The sequence below is a fragment of the Podarcis gaigeae genome, assembly GCF_964106915.1.
Source record: "Podarcis gaigeae genome assembly, chromosome: 6".
NCBI lineage: Eukaryota > Metazoa > Chordata > Lepidosauria > Squamata > Lacertidae > Podarcis > Podarcis gaigeae.
Window position 1 is genome coordinate 77,619,529 of NC_139682.1, and position 21,596 is coordinate 77,641,124.

At 42.5% G+C, this 21,596-nt stretch overlaps 1 protein-coding gene across 4 annotated transcripts in view; it reads right to left on the reverse strand.

The window, feature by feature from the left end:
* Positions 1 to 21,596, reverse strand: part of COL11A1 (collagen type XI alpha 1 chain) — a 258,210-nt gene that overhangs the window by 206,258 nt on the left and 30,356 nt on the right. For all 4 annotated transcript variants that reach the window (XM_083743153.1, XM_083743154.1, XM_083743152.1 and 1 more), the window contains exons 2-4: positions 18,838 to 19,005; positions 9,262 to 9,475; positions 8,038 to 8,200 (exon numbers count right to left, since the gene is read on the reverse strand). In XM_083743153.1, coding sequence (XP_083599279.1) covers positions 8,038 to 8,200; positions 9,262 to 9,475; positions 18,838 to 19,005 — 545 coding nt within the window. The remainder of the gene's footprint in view (positions 1 to 8,037; positions 8,201 to 9,261; positions 9,476 to 18,837; positions 19,006 to 21,596) is intronic.

Consider the following 21,596-nt stretch of genomic DNA (forward strand, 5'->3'; position numbering starts at 1 on the left):
GCCAAATTTGGCCTAAGCCAATACCTCTCACATGCTGTAATCAATAAAGTTGTGGCCTTTTCTAGCCCATTAACCTAATATACTGTGTCCACGTGTTTTTATTATTCCCAAGCGGGGGACGGGTCCACGAATCACAAATGAATTCAAGCTTTTATGAATTGCAGCAGAAGCCCGAAAGAAAGAAGAACAAATTGGCCGTGATTTCTTTCTCATTGTTTCCTGTAACGTGAGAAAGAGCCTGGAGAAACAGACTCGTAACATGAGCTGCGTCTCTATTTTTAAGGTTCAAAGTTGCATTACATTCACCACATGCATACATTCGCGAGCATACATCATAGTCGTCCAGAAAACCACAGCAACGGGGGTGAGGGGAGGGAGAACAAATAGAGTTGCATCTGGAAGAAATATTTAATGGAAACATCTCAAGTGCGTGTTTTTTTTTCTCTCCATCCCCAGTGGCAATACTGTCAGAACAGTAGTTCCCCTGGTATTTTTGGCACTCCCTATTCCACTCCCAGCCAAACCCTAGATGTCATAGTGTGGAAAATCAAATAAAGTGTTTGAGACACAGTGGACAAGTTTCCAGTGAAATCTGGTTCAGGAGAACGTGTTAAGAACGGGGTGGGTTCAAGCTTATTGCAAAATACTTTCCCTTCTGCTCCTAGTAAGGCTTGATTTTGGCTGTCACTGTAACTACTACTTCCTTGAATTCTGAAATATACTCGAATGTGAATTTCATGCTCTTTATTCAGCTCATAGTAGCAATGAATGAAACTTTTCCCAAAACATCTAGCTATATATACACATTATTTACACAATGGGCCCCACGTGATTGGCTAATTCCGGGCTACTCCTGTAGGCCAATTAGGTTGCGGATTCACCTCCTCCAGAAACCTGATTGGCTGCTGCTGCTGCAGGCCAATCAGGTTGCTGATTCACTTCCACATGGAGCTGGATTGGGTGGCTCCTGCGGACCAGACTGCTGCATTCTGGATCCTATTGTTCTAGGATTCAGCTCAGTACATAACAAATTCACTTGCCATTCTAATAGGTATCTTTGACCTGGGTTACAGCAGTGTTCTGGGGTAGCATTATATGAGCTGGGGCAAGAAGATACAGTGGAACCTCTGGATGTGAACGGGATCCATTCCGGAGCCCCGTTCGCATCCTGAGTAGAACGTAACACGCAACTGCGTATCTGTGCATGCGCGGGTCGCGTTTTGCCACTTCCACGCATGCACGTGATGTCATTTTGAGCATCTACACATGCGCGAGTGGCAGAACCTGGAAGTAATGCACTCCGTTACTTCTGGGTCACTGCAGAGCGTAACTTGAAAACACTCAACCTGAAGCATATTTAACCCGAGGTATGACTATATTCTTGGGCACACAGAAAGCACATGCTACAGTGAGAGCTATGGAGAATGCATTTCACTGGAGATATTAAGATGGACCCATAAAGCGATGTGGCATTAATGCAAGGCCACTACAGTTGAGAACTGCTGAGCTCCTAAAGTATCACTCAATCGACTTAACCCAATGTATACCTCCATCTACCTTGCTGAGATGTACATCCTCCCCTATTTGTTCATTCGCTCTTTAATTTTTCATTACATCCTGGATTTCCTTAGTTGTGTCAGTCACCTGTAAACGGAATAGCCATATGAGGGGGAATGTGTTGCTGCTGCTCATCTTAATTTATCAGATGGCCAACAGCTCAGGAAGGAAGGGACTGTGAAGCATTTTTTAAAACCCTCAAAAGCTTAAACAGCCAATTGGAACTTCTCAGGGACTTATAGCATTTAGAGTGAGCTTGAGGCTAAAATGTGCAAAGACCCACCTCATGCCCAGTTGTGTGCCATCTTTGAAATGCCCTGAACAGATGTGGCACCTAAATTCTTCTATTTTTTAGACCAGCACACCAATGGCTCACTATTCCAATAAGTATTTACCTCATACCAAAATCACTACATTCTTTCTAAGGTAAAGGGTAGGCTGTATGAATTGTACATTGATTTGTAATGATTTGTTGGGTCTCTGGACCGTAATAAAGATTGATTGAGGTAAAGGTAAAGGGACCCCTGACCATTAGGTCCAGTCGTGACTGACTCTGGGGTTGGGGCGCTCATCTTGCTTTATTGGCTGAGGGAGCCAGCGTACAGCTTCCGGGTCATTTGGCCAGCATGACTAACCTGCTTCTGGCGAACCAGAGCAGCACATGGAAACGCCGTTTACCTTCCTGCCAGAGCGGTACCTATTTATCTACTTGCACTTTGACATGCTTTCGAACTGCTAGGTTGGCAGGAGCAGGGACCGAGCAACGGGAGCTCACCGCATTGCGGGGATTTGAACCGCCAATCTTCCGATCAGCAAGTCCTAGCCTCTGTGGTTTAACCCACAGCACCACCCGTGTCCCTACATATGTGTCCCTACATTCTTTCTACATGTGTGTAAATTCCTACGGCTATCCTTAATCCTATGAAAATGCTGCTGTTCTCAGTGCTGAATAGTTGCATCCAAAATAAAGCATTGGCAGGCAGTTACGTTGTTTCTCTAATGAGTCACTGGCAATTTTGCTTCCTCCTTCTCTGTTCAGCAGTGGTACTATTCAGTTCTACTATACTAAGCTCCAAATTTTGCTGGAATGCTTTGCTCCATACCGCACGTATCATTTCCCCCCATACTTTGTAGAGTACAGATTCCACTGAAAGTTGGGTAGAAAAATACACCTCAAGTGTTTGAATAACAACATATGTATAATAGATTATATACTATGGTACTGAAGCCACACTGATTATATACTAGGGTACTGGAGCCCTTCTGAGATAGATATTCTTAATGCCTATTTTCTTCAGCCAATGTGTGGAACAATATTTCTTTATTATTCAAACACAAGAAATCCATTAGTACCTGGAATGTGTTTGGGGAAGATGAATTCCAGTTCTAAGGAATTATGCTTAAATCTCCCTCTGCTAGTCATCAAACCCAATGATTATATTTTCAGAGTCAACATAATACTGTAGAATGAAACAGCAGAAGCAAATCAAGCCTGTAGTCTTCATCCTGTTCTCCCATTCTCAAATAATTATGTGTTTTGAAAATTGAGTTTCACTAAAATTAGCATGCTGTTATCACTAAGGTTGTGAGTTCATGTGTGTATCGTGTGTGCTTGACAACTACATCTTCCAAATTCCAGATGTTATAACTGAACATAGAGCATAACAAGAGCTGAAAGTAGAGTCATGACACCAAGTACAGATGACTCCCCATTTACATAGGGGTTATGTTCCGGGCCAGTGTCTGCTTAGTCAAATGCATATAAGTGAGGAACCTGCTGCAATAAATGCAGCTTCTCACCTAACAGCTGTTGACCGGGGTAGTGTGGCAGCAGTGAGAGTTCCCACATGCCATTTTGAAGCACTTGGAGTCTTTTTCCTGGACTTTTGGCTCACTGATGTCCTTTTTGGACTCTGAGAGGGCCTCCTCATGAGCCACAAGGACCTTCCAGCTCTCACCTGCCATTTCAGATAAGCAATCATTTGTTTGTTTCTTTATTTGTTTACCAGCACCACGTGTATATGCATTCACGCACAAGACAACATTGTGCAAGTAAGGGAATGCCTGTAGTCACACCCTAGATATCCCATGCAGCAGCTAGCCCTAACCCTTGCCATCCACACATAAAGTGATCATCAACAGAGAAGAGGCCTTTGCATGTTGAAATGTACGTCCTACATGTGGGTGCCAGGAAGCACGTATTCATAGCATGATTCCACTCCATGCTCCTGAGTTTGTCAAAATGGGAGCTATATTGCCTGAATAGGGTTGAAGTGATGGTCTGCATGTATGATACAGGCACCACAGTTCAAATATCACAGACAAAGGGGGTGAGGAACCTGTGGCCCTCCAGGTGTTGTTGGACTACAACTCTCATCAGCCCCAGCCATAATGGTCAATGGTCAGGGATTGTGGGAAATGGCAGTCCAACAACATCTGAAGGACCACAAGTTTCCCATCCCTGCATCACATCAAGCTCAATCATTTTGATTGGTACAGCTCTCAAATTTCGCTGTGATGAGATACCAAGTGATGTTGGTTTTCGACAGCTCTACCACTGCAACCAATCACAGAGAGCCAAATTCATTGTCAGGTAATGAATTGGATCCCAAACACTTGTGAGCCTCTCCAGGGTCCTCCTGTAAGAACCATATAAGGAAGAATGTGGAAACCCGCCGAGATAAATTTCACTACATCTATCCAGTCTTCCAGTTTCCCTCAAAACTCCTCAGATGTTCCACCTGAGGCAGAACCTTCCAATTCACTTCAAGTTTTACTTTGGGAGAGGGGACCCTACAACAGCCAGAACACCACTGAGGATTGCTTGCTAGCCTTTTGGGGCTGTGTTTTATCACCAAAGGACAGGGCTCAAATTTGCCTTGAATTTTTGAGGGCAACTTGGAATGTGCGGAATTCATAAGGATGAAGGAACTGTATACTTTCCAGGAATTAATGTGGCTCCAAACCAAAGGAGGACACATTGTTGTTGTTGATGATGATGATGCACGACTTGTCTCCAGGCACTGCGGTCATCTACAAGGCATTCCCACACAGCAGGGTTGATTCTGCCAGCTTTCATGTTGCAGACATCTTTGTAACACAGTGCTGGTTTGCCAATGGGCCTGGTGCCTGAAGCCATCTCCCCGTACATCACGTCCTTGGGGATCTTGCCATCTTCCATTATTTTTTATTATTATTATTTTTATTATTAGCCTTGCTCATGACCTCTGTGTGAAGCAAAAAGACTTAACTAGGCACCACCACATCTATTCTAACAGCCTTTCTTTTCAGTTTGGAATATTTTCACTGGCAGATGATAGGCTTGTAAAAATCAGATGCCTGAAAACATAAATGTCCTCCAGCAGTCTGTTAAAATAATATTTCTAGGCAATACCTCCTATATAGAGTTCAGTCACCCATATACATTTCTCTAAACACATGTGTTTCAGTCTTCTGTATAATCCTTCTTCCTGGCTTTTAAATAGTGGAAAAATATACTTCCTTTTGCTAAATCCTCTCTAGTTACTGGAAAGATTTATGAAATAAATAAACTTCAGAAGGCCAGAGTCATAAACAAGAGTTCTTTCAGGGCCACCTTCGCCTCAACTGCAAGGAAGGCTGCAATCCTGCACTTATTTACAGACATGGACACTTCTATCTTATACATATTTTCCTAGAAGTCAAGAGCCAGCACACATGTTATAGGCATCATGTGAAAACTGCTGGAAATGGCTTCCTTGTGATGATTTAGCCATGCTGTGGCCATAACATGTAACGGGGGCTATCAAGTGACTCTGGTGCCTGGCCCAGAGAATTTCTATACCAACGTGAGGCCTTTTAGTAGGTGACTGACACCGACGCAAAAACACCGCATGCCAGGAACCAAAATGACATGATGGCCCATGCTATATTTTGTTGGCATGTTGGAGACACAGGCTGTTTCCAGCAAGCTCCCTGAGATGTTTGCAATGAGTGTTCTCAGTCTCTATGTGCCACGGATTAAGGCAAAATAAGCTTCCAAGAAATTCAGCTTTGGATCACAGTCATACAGCCAGTGTGATTTATCTAGAAAAAGAGGTGCCAGAACTCACCATGAATGCCTCCCTTGTTCCCTTATAATGGCAATGGCACCCATCTGAGAGGTGCCAAAACTGAGTTCCAGTGACTTCTGGCTGAAAAAAGGCCCTGCTTACAGCCCAATCTTAAGTTTACTTAGATGTAACACCAGCTTTGAACATTCAAAACAAACAGAGGGAAAGGAAGTGCAAGAGGCCCATGCGTATTTCACCTGCAAAATGCACCTCCACAGAGGAATATTCTTGTGCCATTTCTACCTCTGCATTGCATGCAGCACCCTGTAGAGGAAAATACAGAGGCTGAAAGTTGGATATTCAAAATAAGCCACAGAGGTGCTGTGCATCCCTCTCCCCCTGTTTGTTCTGAATGTTGAAAGCCAGCTACCAGACAGCCCATACCAACTTCCAAAGAATCGCAAGGCGAGTTTTCATTTTAACCCAAATAAAATCCAGTCTGCTGTGTCATATTGCCAAGAGGCAAGGAGAATTATGCCACACATCATGCACCTGTGAGGTATAAAATGGGTGATAAAATGGCTGTCTCCATTTATTGAATTGGACGGGTGTAAAATACTATCTATATGGAACCTTAAAGTGATTCTCTCTATGGTTAGTTGAGATTGAAAGACATTTCACTTAGAAAGCTCAATCCTCTTTTTTTCCTGAGATATTTCCTCCCACAAGCTTCCCTCTGTCCTTTATTTTCTGTGTGTGTTCCACATCTCCATTTACCTAGTTTATTAATGAGTAGCAAATGTCTGAGAGAAGCCTCTTTACTGACTGGTAGCCAACCCTATGCAATCTAATCAAACTGAGTTGCACTGTGTTCAGTGGGACTATGTTCAATGCCAGCCCCAGGTAAGTATATAAATATTAATATATTTTTGAAGGAAGTTAGGGTAGTGCTGTGGTCTAAACCACTGCGCCTATCGCTTGCCGATCGGAAGGTTGGCGGTTTGAATCCCCATAACAGGGTGAGCTCCCGTTGCTCGATCCCAGCTCCTGCCAACCTAGCAGTTTGAAAGCACGTCAAGCGCAAGTAGATAAATAGGTACTGCTCCAGTGGGAAGATAAACACCATTTCCGTGCGCTGCTCTGGTTTCGGTGTTCCATTGTGCCAGAAGCGGCTTAGTCATGCTGGTCACATCAGCCGGAAAAATCATCTGCAGACAAACACCGGCCCCCTCGGGCTGTAAAGTGAGATGAGTGCCGCAACCCCAGAGTCATTTGCGACTGGCCTTAACTGTCAGGGGTCCTTTACCTTTAGGCTCCTATTAACCTCATGATGAGCTATCAACCACCCTCAAAAATGAGTGAAATAACTGATATATTGTATATTGATAATTTCCTCCTATCTCACTCTAATAAGAACAAGCAGGAAACAAAGACCCCAAAATGACAGGAAGATTAAATCAAAAGGAATAAATGAAAAAAAAGAAGTGTAGAATTTTCCAAAATAAAAAAGGAAAATAAAGTATTTAGGACTCATGCAAAAGAAAAGTCTTTCTCTAACTGCTCTCTTAGAACTCCTTTAATGATATTCCTGCTCCATAGAGATAGAACTTGAAAAAACAGAAAGAAGTTCATGAGATCAGAGCTATTTATTTACTTCAACATATCTTTCCCAAAGCGCTGGGATTGGTCAGTCCAGGTAGTATCAGTTTCTCTTATTACAATTTTGACTTATCAAACACAACAGAGTTTTCCCTTCTCCCTGCTTTGGTATTTTCCTTATACGGTGAGCTTATAGATATTAGTTTTGTTTTTAGCATATACTTGCCTGCAGTGAATTTTTTAATGTCTTAGTCACCAAGGTGCCACAAAGCTTTGGGGATCTCAACTTTCCTTGGGCACCATATACAGATTCCATTTCACCTCAGACAAGTCCAGAATCTCTCAGAAGCACCCAGATTCACCCAAATCCACTGTGCACCCCTAAAGAATATCCAACCTTAGTTGTGGGAATTCTCCAATTAGTAGGAGTGCAAATTCCAGTTACCTTAACAAATTGTTTTTTTTTTTAAAAAAAGATCCTTATGCCTAGGCAACTGTGAAAGAAGACCCTATCAGTTTCTCACAGCAACAGAAACTTTTGAGATTGGTTCAGTAGGAAACAAAGACATGAGCTATTGAGAAAGATATTTTTGGCCAAAATGTGTTGGGCACATTGTATAAATAAAGAACTCATCCCTTTTGGGGCATCTGTGAGATTAATTTCTCTCTTTTTTTGCACATCAGCCATGAAAGAAAGCCAAGTGTTCTTTTCAAAGTAAGCCGGCCTTCTAAATGTGATTTCCATAAGCCTTAAACTGATATAGTCCTAGACACTTGAGATGAATGCCTGCAGTTTTCTTCTTTTGCAAGTACTGCATTCACAGACAAAATCCACTGTCTGAACACTTACCTCAAAAACTTCCTCATCAAGAATCCTTGTTCCAAAGACTGTGATGCCATTGGTGTCAACAATTGCTCGATCACTCCTGCCAAGTGGTTTCGTGGTTTTCTTCTTACAGTCCACAATCAGAGTGACGGATTTCTTCTCCACACTAATGGCTACCCGATGCCACCTAGCACAAGAACATAACTGATTTTGGTAAAATAGGAATGATTTTCCCCCCCAAAGAATGTTTGTAAATACAGTGGAACCTCGGTTGTTGAACATAATCCATTCTGCAAGACTGCTTGGCTTCCAAAATGTTCAACAACTGAGGCGCAATTGCTGGTTGGCAGTTGCAATGGAGGAAATGGAGAAACATGCTCTGCAAGCTGTTCAACTTCCAAGGCACATTTGAAAATGGAAGCGTTCACTTCCGGGTTGTTGGCGTTCAAAAGCTGAAATGTTCGACTTCTGAAGCATTTGACAACCAAGGTTCCACTGTACTAATAGTTAAAGGGGGGGGTGACCTATTATATTTATTCCAAATTTTTATTTTCCATCCTACTCAGCAGGTGAGGCCTGTTGAACTTCACTGTCAATCACCCTACATTCATTGAATGTCTGCATTCAAGGACCCCTGACAGTTAAGTTCAGTCACAAACGACTCTGGGGTTGCAGCGCTCATCTCGCTTTATAGGCCGAGGGAGCCAGCGTTTGTCTGCAGACAGTTTTTCCGGGTCATGTGGCCAGTATGACTATGGCACTTCTGGCAAAACCAGAGCAGCACACATAAATGCCATTTACCTTACCACCAGAGCGGTACCTATTTATCTACTTGCACTTTGACGTGCTTTCAAACTGCTAGGTTGGCAGGAGCTGGGACCAAGCAACGGGAGCTCACCCTGTTGCAGGGATTCGAACTGCTGACCTTCCGATTGACAAGCCCAAGAGGCTCAGTGCTTTAGACCACAGTGCCACCCGTGTCCCTGCATTCAATGGTACCACCCACCAAACACTCTACTGTAGCTGTGCATTGTATGGGAAGATCAGCAGTGGTAGGAAATCTGGCTTTCAAGGAAATTTGTTTGCTATTACTGAACTTGCTGTTGAGGAATTCCTGATAAGCTTCCAGTTTTCTATAGAACACAATTTGGGGAGCGGGGGGTGGAATCCTGGTCTGGATCATCTGGCTAAAGGTATTAGTTCTGTTCACCACCTTAAATGCCATATCCACCTTCATTTTTCACTTACTTTCCATCAGCAATGTTGACCGTTCTGAAGAGGGGATAATCTTCCGGCGCAGGCTTCCCATTTTGATCCTCATACAGGAAGACAGGCGATCTGCCCACCTCAACACCAACTTGCTGGATGCCTTGTTCATTGTAGACAGAAAAAAGAAAGGACTGGATCCCTTTTTTAGGTTTCACTGTAAATAGTATCGAAAAGTCTTCAGGGAAGTTTCCACCTGTCAAGAGAAAAATGCAGAGTCACTAATCTTGCGCAGAAGAAACCTCCTACACCTTAGGACTGCATGGTCACATCCCATGCCCAGGCAACACTCTGGCCCTACTCTTGACCTCCTCAAGTGCTTTTGCCTTCTGGGATGTGTCCTTCATAAGTGATTACGCCTCTCGCTTGCTTGCCTAGATTGAGAGTTACGCATCTGAATTTTGTATGGTTGGAATATAGTCAACTTACAGACGTAGGAGTCAATGCAGTTGCCCCATCAACTTTTTGCCTCTGGCCCTAACCTCTGCTGCCATGCGGCCCCCAGAAGATTGTGTACAAGGGAATGATAACCTTGGACTGAAAAAGGCTCCCAGCTCCTGACCAAAGTGAATCAAACTTTCTATTACTTCTCTTGAAAACAAGTGTTACAAATTACGGGATGCTTCTTTCTCTTAAAGCATTGTACTTTCCTTCCTATTCATTCCGCTCTACAAGCACTTAATTGTGTGGCCACTTCTGAACCTCAATCACGATTTTTTTAAGTGCTGCAAAGGGAGAATAATGAAATCCCAAGTCCCATTAAAACCAATTGGGCTGAGAAACTCATTTAGATGAAGACTCACATGATGAGATTTTACATCACCGCCTTTATTGCTTGTTCCTTCTTATTCTGCGATATGATACATGTAACCTGTAACTCCTTTTGTTCTCTATTCAGTTGCAGTTGTTACTGGTTGTTATCTGACAATGAAAATTAACTTTAAAAAGCAATGGGGTTCCAATACCATCATATTCACATGAAGTCCCCTCAAGTTCAGTAGAACTCACCTTTAATCAAGTAGGCTGCAATGAAACTGTGTCACGACAAAATAAATGGAACTTGTGAGTAAGCATGATTAGGACTCGAGTGTTGGTCTCACTGATTTTAGTGCGGCTTGGGCAAGCCTAATATTGGTCACAACCATCCATCTTCTGATAACCTAGATCACTGTAATGCACTCTACATAGAACTACTCTTGAAGACAGTCAAGAAGCTGCCATAATTTTGCATGGTGCAAATTTGCAGAAGCTGCACTTACTACCTATATGCTACCAAACCCAATTCAAGATGTTGGTGTTAAATTATACAACCCTAAATATATGGGGACCCATATAGTTTAAGGAGCATTCAGAGGCCATATTGCTTGTCTTTGCATGTGTGATAGATGCATGTGTGCCCATATGATTTGTGTGTATGTTTTTGTGTGTGTGTGTGTGTGTGTAGGAAAGAGAAAGTGTGTGTACGTGCTTATGGAAGGTTGTGAGATCAAGTTTCTGTGTATGCTTGGTGTACACCTTTGGTTATTTAGATGTTTCTGAACTCCAATTCCCAGCAGCTCCAGGCAAGTATGGCCAATAGCAAGGAATAATAAGAACTGTAGTGCAGCAACATCTGGAGGGCCAGATGTTCCCCATACCTGAGTTATGCATTTAATAAATAATAATAATAATAATAATAATAATAATAATAATAATAATAATAATAATAATAATAAATGTTTATTTATATCCTGCCCTCCCCAGCTTTGGCCGGCCTCAGGGTGGCTAACAACAATAAAAGTCCTGCATTTCTTTATTGTTAAGCAGCAAACTGGCTCGACTGCTTAACATCAAAAAAACATATTAAGTGGCTTACGGTAAAAGACAGAAAAACATAGCATGGTGTAAAAGCAAATTGTCTTGCTGGTTTTCCTTTCTGCCCAATATTCCAGCCTACCATGATAATTTTGAATGCTATTTCCATCTTCCATAGCATTAAGCTAAGTGTCATTTGCAAATTTGATAAGCATCCCCTCTACACCATGTGAGTCAGGGGACCTGTAGATGAATGAAATAGCTGTGGAGAGAGCTGTTCCTGTTTTAGACACTCGAAGCCCTTACTGCATCTAGGAAAAGAAGGAGTAAAGCGAGTTCATTTTTAAAGCCCAAATTAGAACCGCTTAGCATCCCGGTGGGATGGGCTCCAACGTAATTTGCATTTGAGCGATATAAAACTGCTGGGGCTGAATCATAAAGTGGCTTTGTGGGGCTTAAACAACATTAGATGCTCTACAGGTTTCAAATTGCTTAAGCTCCTTAAAACCGCTGTAAGTGAGAGAGGGTTTAAACAGATTATGCTCACGGAAGGTTTTGAAATATTCCAAGCCATTTGAATCTGTCTCTAACCTTGGATACAATTCTGTAAATTTGACTTGTAAAACCTTTCAGAAAGAAAGGCAAATTTAAGGGCAGAAGCTACAGGAGGCGGGCATGGCTTGCTTGATGAACTGAGACCATCGTTTCAAAAACCTATGGATTTCTTTCTAACCCTATTTGTGTTTCAACTGTTTATTCATGAGGCATAACTAAAAAATTTTTATTAATGCATACATTTTCCCCCCCCATTTTGATCTGTTTTGTTTATTTCAACAACAACAAAAAACCAAAAAAACTCAACAGCCTAACTTTATTACCATAACATGACCATTTGTGAGCTAGGCCAATATGGAAGCACTTCAGTCACAGAAGTTATATGAAAGTTCCTGTTAGTTGGAAGGAATTTATTTGAGGAGGAGGAGGAGGAGGAGGGGGGGGAGAAGAAGAAGAAGAAGAAGAAGAAGAGGAGGAGGAGGAGGAGTTTGGATTTGATATCCCGCTTTATCACTACCCTAAGGAGTCTCAAAGCGGCTAACATTCTCCTTTCCCTTCCTCCCCCACAACAAACACTCTGTGAGGTGAGTGGAGCTGAGAGACTTCAAAGAAGTGTGATTAGCCCAAGGTCGCCCAGCAGCTGCATGTGGAGGAGCGGAGACGCGAACCCGGTTCCCCAGATTACGAGTCTAGTGCTCTTAACCACTACACCACACTGGCTCTCAAGGACTCCTCAAGGCTTAAAAGGGCTGCCAGCCTCTGACTTATTCAAAATGAGAATGAAAGCCAGGTATTGTGTGTAGGGCTTGCAGGAAGGTGGTTCTTATCAATTGTAAGCTATAGGATTTTATAATTTGTATGGGGTTCTAGAAACATTTCCTTTATATGTAGTGTATCAGTGCCTTCTCCTCCTTTCCCTAAATATTTGTTGTTGTTTTTCTGTTTCTATGGGTTTTGCCCCTCCTCATTTCATTCACCCACCCCACTTCCCCCATCCAGTTCTCCAAACCACCCCCTCTTCCCCTTACAGCTCACCCCGCAAAACCCATTACAGCTTGTCCAACCCCCACCAACAATTTTTTCCCAACCTTGGATTCCCAGATATTGTTGGACTACAACTCCCATCTCCCCCAGACAGCTTAGGCAGCAGTCATGGATGACAGGAGTTGTAGTCCAACGACATCTTGGGACCCAAGTCTGAAGAACACAGCTTTAGACCAACCACACATTAAGTGACAACAAAGAAACAAATGTGCATTGTATTGGAAGCACTTTCTGTTGACACGTACAACAATAGAGCATCCTACGTGTGAAAGCTATTTTGTTCTCAGCTGAAAATGGATATGCTCAGCATCCTACCTTTTGGCACAAGTGACTGCAAAAAGGAAGAAAAAGCTCAGAGCTGCACGAATGAGGGCCAGATGGATGGAGAGCTTCAGACTTGAAAGGAACTGAACACCTGCCTTGTCTGAACTGTTAATCTAATCTAAAGGATATGCTGAGAATGTTTAAGGCAGGTGGCACTAATTCATCTAGTCTGGGCATGTGCTTTCAGGCTGCTAAAACAAACTGCAGATAGAAAACCCTGTGGGAAGGTCATGGACAGAGGTTTTGAAGCATTCTCCCAAATTGGGCAGTGGATAGCATTATCTTTACTAGATTGAGTTTTTAAAAAACACAACTCCTCCCAGCTGCTTACTGTAGAAAACAAGGCTTTATGTATTCCTCTGAGCTCAAGTGAGTATCTGTAAATATTAGCATCCTTTGGCCACCAAAATATTAAATGCAATGTTTGTCATTCAAAAGCTGAATGCATTTATCTCAGCCTTAAGTTCACTGATTTCAACTTTGAGTATGTCCTGCCAACCTAGCAGTTCGAAAACATGTCAAAGTGCAAGTAGATAAATAGGTACTGCTCCGGCGGGAAGGTAAACGGTGTTTCTGTGTGCTGCTCTGGTTCGCCAGAAGTGGCTTAGTCATGCTGGCCACATGACCAGCATGTATGCCGGCTCCCTCAGACTATAGAGCAAGATGAGCGCGCAACCCCAGAGTCGGTCACGACTGGACCTAATGGTCAGGGGTCCCTTTTCCCTGCATATCATCCATTATCTTTACTATACAGTGGTACCTCGGGTTACAGATGCTTCAGGTTACAGACACTTCAGGTTACAGACTCCGCTAACCCAGAAATAGTACCTTGGGTTAAGAACTTTGCTTCAGGATGAGAACAGAAATTGCGCAATGGCAGTGCAGCAGCAGTGAGAGGCCCCATTAGCTAAAGTGGTACCTCAGGTTAAGAACAGATTCAGGTTAAGAACGGACCTCCAGAACATATTAAGTTCTTAACCTGAGGTACCACTGTATAGACTTAAAGGTGGGAAAAACATAAACACACGATCCTCTCAGTGTCTTCCTGTAAAAAAGTAACTTTGGTCCTCAAATGGTCTTCAGAATAACAACTTGATACAGCTCTTCAAGCTGAAGCAAGTAACTGCAAATATTAGCATTCTTTTGCTAGCCACATATTGAATGTGACAGTTTTCATTTGAGAGTTTGAAGGCAAGCTTGAGTATCACATCTCAAACTTTGAAATGTGAATGGAATTTCATTTCGTGTATCCAGTACACCCAGGCTGGATTGAGAGGGGATGCAGGTGAGCATATGCCCCAGGCAGCAAATTAAGGGGTGGGGGTGGCCGAATGGAATCTGCATGGCAGAGAGGAGGCAAGCTGAGTATGCCCAGGACTAACTCCTCTTTCATGTTCCTTAGAAGGATAGAATGCTCCATCCATTCTCAGCCAGCCTACTCACTTTCCTGCATGTAATACCTTCCTGCCTATGGCTGCAAGACAAGTGCTAACATACTAGGCTGCTGTGATTACCACTGTATACAAAATCCACATCAGTATTAAATACAATTGCATCTCACCTGCCAAGCATTACTGAATGTGCTGTCAAATATCAAATACTAAAATCAGGTACCATGGGACCATAACTGCAGATATAAAATATTCCAAGATATTCAGGAATTTTTTTAAACTCATTTTTATTTCAGTTTTACTGCACAAACACCCACACGCCCAGATGAAAATTATAAACGAACATACAAAAAGAAGAAGAAATGAAAATTACAGACACAAATATGAATAACTAAAAAGAAGAAAAGTAAATATATCATATAGTACTAAGGTACGGTATAAATAAGAAAAACAATATAATGGAATGGAAAGTCAACCAGAAGAAAAGATGAAACAAAATACGGTATAATTACAGTATATTCAGGAAATATTTTAGTGATATGCCTTGGCTTAGCTCAGCACTGGAGCAGAATGACCAAACAAACAAATAAACATATAAAATGGTTGGTTGGTTGAAAACAACAGCAGTCCCCTTTCCAGAAGCCCACAAGTTTGTTCATTCATACTAGGTCCTGAATTGGCTTAGCATGATATGCTCATGAGGGCAGTATCAGATTTTGTGAAGTTCTATAGCAAACTGAGCTGGTTCACACATAATGTTAAACCATAGTTGACAAGTTGACAAGTTGTTGTAGTTTAATGAAAATGAGAAGCATAGTGGTGCACACTACTGATTAGCAACCACTTTGCTCCTTCTTTTCTTCTGTCCTCAGGCAAGAAATCGGAGGCTAGCTTTGCATTGTATGTGAACAAGCAATCATGGTTTATTTCCCACAAAGAAATGGCAAGTGGTGAGCCAGGAAGCCAGGAAGAAATCTGGAAAGAAACGAACCACAAGCACTCACCTTTGGTTTGTTTCTTCACAGCATGACAAAGACAGGAGCAGGGGAGCAGAGTGACAGAGACATTAAGCCTGTGTGTGTGTGTGTGTGTGTGTGTGTGTGTGTGTGTGTTGCTATGGTTTAACATTATGCACAAACCAAGGCTTTGTCAGGTTTGGGTGACATGATAAGCAACAGTTAATTTTTTTTAAAGGAAGAAAACTCTTCTAAACACTTCCTCGCGGCCACACCAGAGAAGGACAGGGGTTAGTCACAAGACCTGGGGAAGACTAGGCTCAGTCACATAACAATAAACCATGGCTTGTCATGTTTTCGTTTACCTTGGGTATTAACATTATTTTGCCCTCCACTTCCTTGTAGCTATTATTCTGCCTGCCATAAGACTATCCTGTACTGGAGTTTAGTGCTCTCTAGTTACATAATTGTTTTTAAAGGTAGAATAATTTGTTCAGGTAACAGGGGAGGTAAACTCATTGACAACCCTAAAGTGATAATGCTGTGTTCACAGATGGTTTTGTGCTCAGTTCATTAAAGCATTCACATTCTCTCCACTTCTTTTGTTCAAGTGGAGAACTCGTGTGTGTTTGTGTTTGTGTGTTTTCTCTTTTCCTCTGCTGTTCAAATGCCCCCCCCCCTTCTTCTTCACCTGCGTTCCCAGAGAGAAAAGCTCTTGAGGCCATCTGGGGGGCAGAAATGTTAGTTCCTCAGATTAGTTCTAACACTAGAAATCCTACAAATGTCACAAAAGAAGAAAAGGCGGTGAGCAAGGAAGACAGAGCCAAAGGCTATTTTAATTTAGGTAACTGCCAACATACAGCATAATGAGCATGTTTACTCTGGCAACCAAAACACACACAAACAAAAAACACCAAAATGAGCAGCTTCCATATCGCTGCCAAACCTACCAACTATATTACAGTGCCATTCTGAAAAAATAAAAACCAGCAGCAGCAGCCTAACTGCAAGTTAACACAAGACTTATTTCCCCTCAAGGGAATGTCTGTTCTGCACTCTCCAGCCCTGGCTTTGGCAGAGGGCATTTTATTCTCTGCTAACAGCTTCTAAAAGGCAACGGTCCAATGACCATTCAAGAGCTTTCAATGGCAAGGTCACTGTGATTTAAGACTGAGTGACAGCTCTGCTCTACCATCAGTTCTTATTTGTGTAAGCGAGCCTCTTCTCAAAAAAGAGAGAGAAAAGCTCTCTAGCTAGGGCATTAGGTGGCAGGAAAACTCTGATAAAGCAAGGGGGCTCTTTAATACTGTCGAAGAGTGACCCTGAAGAGAGTGCCATTGTTCCCGAGCGACTCAGAGCTCGTTTTCAAGGGCAGCTGCTGCACAGGCCGGCCGAGAGATGCTGCTTCCTCAGGAGGAGACAGTTGTCAGGTGGCCAACACTGAGAGAGAAACTCCACTCACATAGGGCCAGGAAGTCTGACTGCTTAAATCCCATTGGAATGAATGGGATTTCAGTAGCAACCACCGTGCAGGACCGCAACCACTAAGTTGTAAATTCCAGCGTGTTCAATCTATTTTTCTTCTCCTCAGGCTCGCCAACTGCTCCTTATTTCAAGACTAATATAGTGGTACCTTGGGTTAAGTACTTAATTCATTCCAGAGGTCCGTTCTTAACCTGAAACTGTTCTTAATCTGAAGCACCACTTTAGCTAATGGGGCCTCCTGCTGCTGCCGCACCGCCAGAGCATGATTTCTGTTCTCATCCTGAAGCAAAGTTCTTAACCCGAGGTAATATTTCTGGGTTAGCGGAGTCTGCAATCTGAAGTGCATGTAACCTGAAGCGTTTGTAACCCGAAGTACCACAGTTCCTTCTTTAAAAATACAAAAAGTAAATACTATCTCTGTACTTCAGGCAAATATACTTTCTGGTCTGGTTACCACTGACAAGGTGACCCTCTGTGTCACAAAAGCTTATCCCCTACAAAGGCATACCTTCCAATATTTCTCTGATGAAAATAGGAAAAAGGTAAAGGTAAAGGACCCCTGGATGGTTAAGTCCAGTCAAAGGCAACTATGGGGTTGCAGTGCTCATCTTGCTTCAGGCTCAGGGAACCGGCGTTTGTCCACAGACAGCTTTCCGGGTCATGTGGCCAGCATGACTAAACTTCTTCTGGCACAATGGAACACCATGACATAAGCCAGAGCACACGGAAACACCGTTTACCTCCCTGCCACAGTGGTACCTATTTATTTACTTGCACTGGCGTGCTTTTGAACTGCTAGGTTGGCAGAAGCTAGGACACAGCAACAGGAGCTCACCCTGTTCCAGGGATTTGAACCACCGGCTGTCTGATTGGCAAGTCCAGAGGCTCAGTGTTTAGACCACAGCGCCACCTGCATCTGATGAAAATAGGGACATCCTATCCATACCCTCCAACATTTCTCCGATGAAAATATGGATGTCCAGTTCTACTTTTCTAGAAAAGGAGGTGCCAGAACTTACCATGAACACCACCCTTGTTCTCTTAGAATGGCAATGGTGCCCTTTGTGGCCCTCCATATACTATTGGACTATAGCTGTCATCATCCCTGATCACCGGCCATGCTGGCTGGTGCAGATGGGTCTTGAAGCTCAACAACATCTGAAAAACTATGTGTTCCTTACTCCTGACATCATATCCCAGTCTATGCTGTAATCTGAAAACAGTAAAATCCTATAGATCTCTACCCCAGAGGAAGCCACAATGAAATCACTGGTGCTTAAGAACAGAGGCTAAACCAATTTTCCAGTTCCGTTACAATGGGAAACTATGATTTAATTAAAAAATCCAGAAGCCTTCTGTTGCAAAGGGAAGGGGTGGTGGTTCTAATTTACATTATTTGTTTCTAAATTGTCTGCAATCTACAACGTAATTTGTCATGGTGCCTGGGTAACTTTACCAGAAAGAAAATGAACTTTCCATATCATCACTTCCTGTGATGCTTTAATGTACTTCCTAAGGAGGGGTTGGGAACTGTTCCATGGTAAAATGTAGCCACACAAGCCCCTCTATCTGGCCTTTGGGACTCTCCCCAGGCTACACATCAGACCTGCATGCTCCTTGAGTGCTTTCATTTGTCAGGAAGCTGACATTAAATTCTGATAATGCTTCTTGTTTTCCTGAACTGAGGCTGGACAGGGGATGAATGAGTCTACTGTATGAAGGTCAAATTTATATTTGGCGCTCTGCTCACTTTGGCCTTTGGCCCCATCCAGCACTCATATGTTGCCCCTGAAAAGCTGTCCGGAAGGGAATGTGGTCCTCATTTTCAAAAGAAGTTCCCCACCCCTGTTCTAAAGTGTTGGTTGATGAAATGAAGTGTTGGTAAATGAAATCATAACCATAGTTTTGGGGTGTCATAAGCTTAAAGACAAAGCCAAGAGCCTGTAAAAACATAAAAGATCAACTTCGCCCAAAAATAAATATTGCAACTCACAAACAGCTCCCCTCACCTGGGTACAATTGTTTGGTTGGAGCACTGAGTTGTGCGTTTTTTGAAACTCTGTAGGCAACATCTGATCCTTTGGAATTCCTTCTGTTTATGCAAATTCCGGCTGTTTTTGATATTCCTTCCGGTGAATTGTGAAACTCTAATGCTTTGAGCACGTCGACTGGTTCAGCTGAAAAACAAAGAGAAAAAAGACATTATTCACACTCCTTCCAAAATGTTGCATTTGCTCACTTCTTAGAAACTGAACTGATGTATTCGGAGCATGTTCAGGGATTGAACATCATTTTGGGTCAACCCCCCCCCCCCAAAAAAAGCTCTGGTGGTACAAAGCCTATTAGCAAATGCCCAATAGGTCCAACAGCCCCTGAGCTCCCTTGCTTGTGCTAGCAGAAATTAGGATCTCATGAAATAAGACTGGTCAGAGTCACAACAAATGCAGGAGGCCAGTATCCCTCCAATCCACTAATCTCCAACCTCTATCTTTTTCTCCAGGAACAGATGCAGCAGAAGGAAGGTTATCAGGAAATCAGATGTGGAGTTAGGAAGATATGACTGTGCATACTCCAAACTAATATGGCAGAGTTGGCTGGAAGAGGGAGGAAGTCTAAGGCAAGAGTCTGAAGGCAGCCCTGTTTAGGGAAGCTTTTAATGTTTAATAGGTTATTGTATTTTAGTGTTCTGTTGGAAGCCACCCAGAGTGACTGGGGAAACCCAGCCAGATGGGCAGGGTACAAATAATAAATTATTATTATTATTATTATTATTATTATTATTATTATTATTATTATTATTAGAGCAACGGAAGGAAGGAAGGAAGGAAGGAAGGAGTAATCAGAGGGTGACAAAGGTCCCCTGGATTTAAGAAATCTCTCTTATTTTAAAGGGGAAGGTCTTTAATCCAAACTATCATACACCACTTTTAAAGCATTTTTGCTTAGACCTCATGAGAAAGATGTCTTATGATGTACCACAAACTTTACATTTGTCAGGGTGCCATGAAGCAGGAGCCGTGTGGAATCTGTGCATCAAAGAGGTAAAGTCAAAGAGACAAATTTACCTCCACCACAAACTTTAGACCAGATTTTAGAGCAGATTTTAGACCAGAAGCATTCCACGAGAGAACAGAGAAAGGATCAGGGAGGGGTTAAGGCACTCCTAATATGAGCAAATTGCCATAAGGGTGCAACTGCGGAACTGCCCAGATTTGGAAGCTGCATTCCTGGCCCTGGGCAACAACACAGGTTGTGCTGCCACCACAAGACAATCAACTCTTACAAATTGGTGGGCGAGGAGCATGCATGACTAGCGCCATCTTTTGTATGACAATTACAATTTATTTACTATTTATTAATTAACTTTACACACCATCCTTCTTCAGAATATCACAGGGCAGTTTACAGTATAAAAACACAAAAATACATAACATATAACCACCACCCCACACACATTGTTTAATTAGCCAAAGGCCTGGGAGAAGAGGAATGTTTTTTACTGATGCCGAAAGATACGCCATGAAGGCTCCATTTGAAAACCAAGGCACAGCTTCCAATTGGCTGCAGGGGCTTCCTGCACTCAAGCGGAAGCCGCATTGGATGTTCAGTTTCCAAAAAACGTTCACAAACCGGAACACTTACTTCTGGGTTTGCAGTGCTCGTGAGCCGATTTGTTTGACAACTAAGCCATTTGAGAATCAAAGTTCCACTGTTAAGGATTTCTTAACCTGAAGAATTGCAACTTATTACCAAACTTAAAACCATGGAGAGACCTGGTCTGAACAAAGACATTGGATTCTTATCTCATTATACATGACAAAGCCATTTTTCACCTTCTCACCCCTTGCTTTTTCCTGTAAGACCTATTGCAGTCGTTAAGAGTCGTCAACAGGCTCATCACAGCTATCTGCCAATCACCCATTCCCACCACCCTTCTGAGTAATACCCCTCCCCACCTTCTCACTATATAGAAGAGTCTGGTGACTTCTGTTTCAGTGTATCTGAAGAAGTGTGCATGCACACGAAAGCTCATACCAAGAACTAACTTAGTTGGTCTTTAAGGTGCTACTGGAAGGAATTTTTTTATTTTGTTTTGACTATGGCAGACCAACACGGCTACCTATTTGTAACTTAACCTGAAGAGTAACGCTAAAATATCAACGAGGAGGAAGACAAGTAGTCATAGATTTGTCTTTGAAGAGATGCAATGATAGCTAACATCCTTGACCATTGGCCATGCCAGCCAACATTTAGAGGGTACCACATTGGCACAGAAACCTGGCACAGAAGAAATCAAACTGAGAAGAGACACAGCTACAACAACCAGGGACCCAACTTTGGTAAACCACAGAAAGAAGTTTATACAGAAAACATTTCCTCAGTGAAAAAGAGGAAACTTTAAACAAGTTACGTAGCATGCTATCAGTTTGATCAAAAGTTGGATTTCATTCAGCAGTCCACCTTTCTGTTCACCACCCTTACCAAAATGATAGCTTTATCATGCTTTGTCATGGTTTTCTCTCTAGCTGGAAACTGAGGGCAAGTCATGGATTATCTCGCCACTGCACTGAGCAAAATCCCTCCAAATGTAGTCAGGAGGAAAGGGGTGATTTCCAGCAAGAAATTGGTGCATTTCCTCATCAGAATCCAGAGCACATTCTGAATAAAGACACAGCTGCTTTTTTCTTAAAAATGCAAGTAATAATAATAATAAAATAATAATAATAATAATTTTTATTTATACCCCGCCCTCCCCAGCCAAGGCCGG